General features: G+C 49.0%; 2 protein-coding genes across 3 annotated transcripts in view; one reads left to right on the forward strand and one right to left on the reverse strand.

Moving 5' to 3' along the window:
* Positions 1–4,154, forward strand: part of naa25 (N-alpha-acetyltransferase 25, NatB auxiliary subunit) — a 28,267-nt gene extending 24,113 nt beyond the window's left edge. For both annotated transcript variants that reach the window (XM_062553682.1, XM_062553683.1), the window contains 3 exons: positions 1,066–1,176; positions 1,478–1,615; positions 2,053–4,154. In XM_062553682.1, the coding sequence (XP_062409666.1) occupies positions 1,066–1,176; positions 1,478–1,615; positions 2,053–2,175 (372 nt within the window). In that variant the 3' untranslated portion in view covers positions 2,176–4,154. The remainder of the gene's footprint in view (positions 1–1,065; positions 1,177–1,477; positions 1,616–2,052) is intronic.
* Positions 4,155–5,153: 999 nt separating this feature from the next.
* m17 (IL-6 subfamily cytokine M17) overlaps positions 5,154–7,500 on the reverse strand; it is a 5,023-nt gene continuing 2,676 nt past the window's right edge. Inside the window, exon 3 of the mRNA XM_062553684.1 lies at positions 5,154–6,535. Within this exon, the coding sequence (XP_062409668.1) occupies positions 6,065–6,535 (471 nt within the window). The 3' untranslated portion in view covers positions 5,154–6,064. The remainder of the gene's footprint in view (positions 6,536–7,500) is intronic.

Raw genomic sequence — 7,500 nt, forward strand, 5'->3', positions numbered from 1 at the left:
ATATTACCAGAGCCCGTCTACAGCTTCAGCGTAGCCTGGTTAATTGATATGGATACAATAAGGGGTAGCCAGTGCAAGAAGAGGTTGAGAGTGGGACATCATCTCCCCCACCCCTAGTACTTCCATCAACTCTGTTAGCTAGCGCCTCGCTAACATACCGATTTTCATGCAAACTGAAAATTGGATGAGGAGTTGTGTTGGATTAATCCATTTGCAGTTAGCGAGTGGCACCTCATTCATTCATCATGGGTTTTTTTAGCTTTATTTGTTATGAAAATATGATGATGAGGACCCCAACGAATGGCCTTCATATTCTCTACGTTGAAACTGCAAATAGCACAGTTTTCAAAGTTTCCCGGAACCCCTGTAGCCTACCCCGTAAAAGAAAAAAAAAAACACCTGCTTTTGCACTAGTGACGCTCCTGGTCGGCGATATGCACTAATATGCCTACAAAGCAACAAGTGTAGGCTATTTGTCTGGATTAAAAAAACGACGCGAAGGACACAATGTAACAGGCTATTGTATTCTCGAACTCGATTCGAACAGGATTCGGGAAGATCTGTCCACGGTGAGACATTAGATTTTGCTTTTAGCCTACTTTATTTCAGCCTACACCTGTCTGTATCACAGCAACAGCTTAGCTACACCAACAAAATTATCCTGGCGCCGCCCATGCTGTCTGGGTTGGATGGCGTAACCACTTCTCATAATCTGTGTGTGTGTATGTGTGACTACTGATTTTTTTGATTGTGAACTGTATGTCTAAACATACCTCTCAGAGTTTCTCAGAGTGTGTGTGTGTGTGTGTCCACTTCTCTCTCTCTCTCTGTTCTAGTGTGTAGCTGCACATGTCACCACATTTCTGTTTCGACTTTTTATAGATTTTTTTGTTTAGCACAAACCTGGCTGGCCACTGTGTATAACTTCTCTCTCTCTCCCTCCCCCCCCTCTCTCTCTCTCTCTCTCTCTCTCTCTCTCTCTCTCTCTCTCTCTCTCTCTCTCTCTCTCTCTCTCTCTCTCTCTCTCTCTCTCTCCCCCCCTCTCTCCCTCCCTCCATCTCTCAGACGGTGTGTGTGGTGTTGTGGGTGGTGACGGTGTGTGCGGGAGTCTTGCGACCCTTGAAGGTCAGCGCCCAAAAGAAGAAGAAAAAGAAGAAAGATAGCAGCACTTCCACAGTGAGGACTTGCACACACACACACACACACACACACACACACACACACACACACACACAAACGCACATGCACTGCACTAACGCACAGACGCGCACACTTAACACATACACGCACACGCGCACACACATGCACGCAGACACACACACACACACACACACACACACACACACACACACAGACAGACACACTCATACACATGATTGATGTATTGCTGTAATGTACTTATTTTGTGTGTGATGTATTGCTGTAATGTACTTATTGCGTGTGTGTGTGTGTTTGTGTGTGTGTGTGTGTGTGATAGCCGGTTGTGGTAAGCGGTTTTCTGGAGCTGGTTGGAGGCGTACAGACGGTGATGTCACAAGCAGTAGAGCACCTACAGGAGCAGGAGACTCTAATCACCGCCCTCAAGCTCGAAGGCCTGTCGTTGGACAACGCACAGGTGTGTGTGCATGTCTGTGTGTGTCTGTCTGTGTGTGTGTGTTTATGTATAAGAAGGGGAGGCGAGAGAGAGACAAGGAAACAAAAGTGTACATTAGCCCATTTAATCCTGCCATTCACAATTGTGACCAAAAAAACAAATCTTTTACAAAAAATTGTATGAATTATCAAGATATATGATTTTGATCATTTTCATGTCTGGGAAAATGTGGGGATTTAATGGGTTAGTGTTGGATACATTCATGTGTTTCTATCTTGCATGCGATTCAAACACGCACCTGCTGGAGAGTGCACATTTTGGCCACTAGATGGCAGTAGCTCCTGTGCCCCAGTAGTAATTACTGAAGGCCAAAAGGCCCTAAGCAACTATAGTAGTGCGTCTGCTATCAGTGGTCTAATTAACACGGTCATGTCCTGTGTGTGTGTGTGTGTGTGTAGGAGGATGCCTCCAGTATGCAGGCCGTGTTTGGGAAGGTGCAGAGCAGTTACCTGCGTTCGCTGTCGGAGCTCAGTGAGCTGCTGAAGAAGAGGATGGACACGCTGAAGGCTCTGAAGATCTGAGCGCGCTCTACACAATGCCCTGCAACCCCCCCCCCCCCCCCCCCCCCCCCCTCCTAATCACACGGCACTGTGTCCTGCCCAAACCCTAACCCAACCCACCCACCCACCCACCCTCTCCTGGGCCTCCAATACGGACCTTCGTACATCTAACTGTAACCATTAGGTCAGCAATCCCCCCCCAGTGTCTCACGTTTACGCCGGTTATACAGTCACTCATACATGCTCGCTTACACACACACACACACACACACACACACACACGTAGTCGCAGACATGGCGGGGGAGCCTCTGGCTCCGTCATGTGGTGTGACGCAGACAGACAGACAGACAGACAGACTGGAGGAGCGATTATGTGAAATCTAATAGATTATTGAGTATACTTAGGGCTATGCTGTACAACTGTCCACAGAAGAAATATGAGATACCTTTTAAATGATAAGTTGCTGAATGTCCACCTGTGTTGACCTGAATACTGACAGCCCAATCAACCCCACCCACCCTAGACAGCCACCCCTAGCCCCACGCCCAAGCATGTTGCGTCTGGAGGTCACTAGACACCCAGGGCCATACTTCTGGAGGTCGTCTGGAGGTCATCTGAAGTTTGTCTGGCCACCTGCACTGCCCTTTGGCTCGACTCTTCTGTGTAACTCTGCTGCAGCTCAGTGGCGCCCCCCTACAGGCAAAGACAAGAGCTGCAAGCAGCATGGAGAAACGGCTTTGTGACAGTGGTCATGAGCACCAACAGCCAAATCTCTGACACAAGCAGCACAAGACACACACACACACACACACACACACACACACACACACACACACACGCACAAATGAACACAGTCACATAGTCCTCCACCCATAATCCATGTGTGCGTAAGCGTTGATACACAGAATGTAGTGAGTTCTAAATGCGTACGGCGTGTGGGCCAGGACTGGTCAGCTGTTGTCCCTGTGTGCCCCAGAGAGATTGCCATTTCCCTTTCCAACCCCACCATCGCCTAAGGACTATGGTCTTCACCAACGCTTCCTTATGGTCATCAGAATGAGACCTGACTGAGCCCCTTCCGGAACATCAGTGGCGGTCAGTCCAGTAGCCACACCCCCAACCCTCTTCAGTGGCCCGTCCAGTTCTGGTACCGGAACACCCGGGACGCTAGAGGTCGGCACACTGCAGGTGCATTATGGGTGAAGACGACCGTGTGTGTGTGTGTGTGTGTGTGTGTGTGTGTGTGTGTGTGTGTATGATGGTGGGTGGGGGGCTGGTGCTGTATCTGCAGGCTGAAACCAAGCTCGCTGAAGGAGGCACCATCCTCAACCCCACCCACCCCCTCCACCCCAACAAGACGGGGGGAAAAAAACAACCTCTGAATGCATTTCTCTATCCACAATCACCACTCCTCCTCTCCATGTCAACGTATACCAAAAAAAGGCTTCTGATGCTTGCCAACACATTAGGAACTCTCTGTAACCAGGCTTGCAGTCCACCAGCAGGGGGCATCGGTGCTCAGGCTTCCCAGAGGCCCACCGGGTGTGTGTTAGCCACGTAGCGTGTTAGCGTCATCCTGCTCGTGAGTTGCAGTTGCCTAGAGACTCTTCAGCGGGAGCTACGTAGCCGCGTAGCGCTTAGCGTCCTCTTGTCTTTCAGCAAACGGGACGGAAGTGGAGAGTCTGCGGACTCGCGTGGACAGTCGAGTCTTGTTGTCCTCCGGTCAGAACTTTTTGGGCGTACGGGGGGAGGGAGGGAGGAGAGGGGGGGGGTCCGGTTGCAAGCTGAAGCCAGGACACATGTGACAGTGGACTGAAGCAGCAACAACAGCCGCAGCAGAGATGACTGTTAAGAGATGCTTATAAATGGTCGACAATCTGCTCATCTCATCGCTTACTTGTTTCCGTTGTGATAGAAAAAAAAAAAATGGACGAAGAAAACAAAAAACACTGGAATGCCACGAGGAGTTTTTTTTTTTTTTTTTAATAAAAAACTGAAAATAAAAAAAAACGAAACTTGATGGGTGGAGTTATTATGGGATGTCTGGATGGAGGTGTGCTGCGAGCAGACTAGAGATCATCTCAGCCGCACAAACACACTCAGCTGTGGCCAGGGCCTGCTGGACAACTGAGTGTGTGTGTGTGTGTGTGTGTGTGTGTGTGTGTGTGTGAGAGATGGCGGGGCGGGGACGGGGGGTTTCTGTGGTTTGTATGTTCCTGTTTCTGTGGGGAGTTGGGATCAGGATGATCAGGAAACAGGCGTTTGTGTGTGTGTGTGTGTGTGTGTGTGTGTGTGTGTGTGTGTGTGTGTGGGTCAGGAGAGCTTAGCTCCAGATGTGTGTTTTTGAGGCCAGTGTCATGTATGTACAAATATATGAACCCGCATTGCCTCCATCAAATGGAGCAGGAATGTCCATCCCTGTGGATGAATGATCTCCATGCATCTCCTTTATGAGGAGAGTCATCTCGCAGCACTGTAGTGAACTATGCTGATTCTGCATTATGGACACAAGCATCCCTACTGCCTTTGAAGAACTTGCTGTGTGTGAGTTTTGGATGTATGGGGGATTTTCTTTGTGTGTGTATTGGAATGGCATTGTGTATGTGTGACTGTTTGATTTGCTGTGTGTGTGTGTGTGTGTGTGTGTGTGTGTGTGTGTGTGTGTGTGTGTGTGTGTGTGTTGGTTTATGAACCCTGTGTTTTGCCCAGCTGGCAAAGAGGGAACTTGGAGGCATAACCTCAAGTACATCCCCCTGCCTCCAGTGAGCAGCTCGTGACTCGGGGAAAGTGCATCAAGCGTGTGTGTGTGTGTGTGTGTGTGTGCGTGCGTGCGTGCGTGTGTGTGTGTGCATGTGTGTATCTGTGTGTGAGGGCGTAGTGAGTAGTTAATGTTGGCAGAGTCGTGGCATAGGAGTGGATCAGTAACAGGTGGTGGAAGAGTCTGTGTGTGTGTGTGTGTGCATGTTTTTATTTTTTATTTTTTTATTTCTTTCAATCAAGCAGGAGGGGATGTTCAAGCTGGACCTTGTGACAAGCCAGTCGGTCTCTTGCATAAAGTCTTTCCTATCTGAAGCTGCGCTGCTCTTAGACGTGCGTCACCCACAAGTGAGATCACCCACACACCACTTCCCCACTCACACACACCCAAGCACACACTCGGCAGAGACATGCATACAGACCCGTACACATCTCTGCTTTTACACACAAGTACACACTACCTAAACCTTTGTACACAGAGTATGCGCACTCTCACACACACGATGTCTCAGAGACAGTCTACAGACAGACCTGTGAGAAGCCCTCAGCAGTTGGTGTGTCATGCTTCTGTCTGCCCAGTGGAACAAACACACACTCACACACACACACACACACACACACTTTGAACACACCCATTCATCCAGTTCCCTTTTTATTTTAATATCATTTTTCACATTGCAGAAAAACTGCAGTCATCCCCTGTCATAATGAGAGCATTATCAGTCCTTTATCTCACAATCTCCGAGCTGACCCAGTGACCGATTGAAAGGTCTTGTCGGTCAGCAGGTGGTTCTTTTGTGTGTTTTGTCTAATTTAAAGCAGATATTTAGGCACTTAGGCAGTAAACAACAAACCCATCAAAAGTGACTCGTTTAGAAACACGTGTGTGTGTGTGTGTGTGTGTGTGTGTGTGTGTGTGTGTATGAGACAGACAAATCATTCTGCTGCTGATTCTATCAGCAAGAGCCCGGGCCAGCAGGGCTCATGTTTAGAACAAAAATATAATTTCTACTATATAAACATAGCACATTTCGTATAATAATAATAATAATTATCATGTGGCATACAATAAATAATAATAACGGCTAATAAATAGAAAGATATAAAAACAACACAGTGTGGACAAACAGGGTCAGTCCGGGGGGGGTGTGGTCAGAGTCTGTGCTGTCCAATCAGCCGCACTGCTCGCTTGCAGGCCACGCCTCTAAGGGCCTTGAGTTCCTTCTGGCTGTTGGACAGGAAGTTGCGGAAGCGCGTGAGCACGCTACAGCCGTACGCCTTCTGCTGGAAGCTGTTGAGGGGGGGCAGGGGGGGCTGGCCCGTGGGGCCCGGAGGCTCCAGGACGCTGTTGGGCAGCAGGAGCTCCAGCAGGCCGTGGAGGGAGGAGGCGAGGTGGGGCACGCGCAGCTGAACCTGGGCCAGCTCGCCCAGCAGCCTGGAGCCCGGCGGCTGCAGCTCCGCCTGCTGCTCGCACACGTGGCGCAGGTGCGGCGCAAACTCGTGCAGGCGCAGGTGCACGCCGCTCAGCCGCTCCGTCCAGTCCTGGCCGAACACCGTCGCCTCGGGCACGCCCTCCGACTGCGCCTGGCAGATGAACTCCACGCCCTCGCCCTGATTGGCTCTCTGTGGGGGAGCAGATGGGGGTTCAGAGGTCAGGAGGTCACAAGGGTCGTTACGGAGAAATGGTCGCTGGTCTACTGACGTGACGTGACGTCCACTCTGCTGTGCCTGAGGGGTCATGAGCGTCATCCACTTTTCTAAGTGGGCGTGTGAAACCACAAGCCCTGATCGACAGCTGTGTCTGTGTCTGTGTCTGTGTCTGTGTCTGTGTCTGTGTCTGTGTGTGTGTGTGTGTGTGTGTGTGTGTGTGTGTGTGTGTCATGCTTATGGAAAGTCAGAGATAACAGATAACAGAGGATGTTACAACACATCTTTTCATATGAAGCACTATGCTAAATATAGTGATTGAGGCCAGGCCAGTCTACTTAAACGGACTCATAAAGTACTGCTGAATTCTCTGATGGTTGTGTTGTGTTTTAGTTCTAATGTCTGAATTGAAGATACTGTGGAATTCTACAACACTAACCCATTTCACTTAATGATGAACCAAATGAATGAGTGTGAATGCAAAAAAATTTAAATACATAGGATAAATTGCACTATACTCTAAACTGGACACATAATTAAGCTGAGTTTGGGTTTCAATTAAACAAATTGTACTTGCTGACATTTCGAGCAGTTTTGTGGTGTTTCTAAACTGACCTATATGGTCAACTTAACGTAGGCCTACTATAAGAATGAAGTACTCGCATATGCCCCAAGCAGAGTTGAGATCACTGTGCAGTATGTAGTCATTTTGTAGGTACTAACTGTTCACATATGTCTGGAGCAATCACAAGGTACTATACTATTGTATGCAAACTTAATGAGCCTTTGAGCTCACAGATTAAGCAGAGTCCCACAAAAGAGCCACAGTAATGCTATATGATTTCTTAGTGCTAGAATCCTGTTCAGTCCAGGACTAAACTTAATCCATGTCTGGCACACGGGCCCAATGCCCTGAGCAGTGGTGTGTGTGGCAGCGTGTA

The sequence above is a fragment of the Sardina pilchardus genome, chromosome 14 (genome assembly GCF_963854185.1).
Source record: "Sardina pilchardus chromosome 14, fSarPil1.1, whole genome shotgun sequence".
NCBI classification, from domain to species: domain Eukaryota; kingdom Metazoa; phylum Chordata; class Actinopteri; order Clupeiformes; family Clupeidae; genus Sardina; species Sardina pilchardus.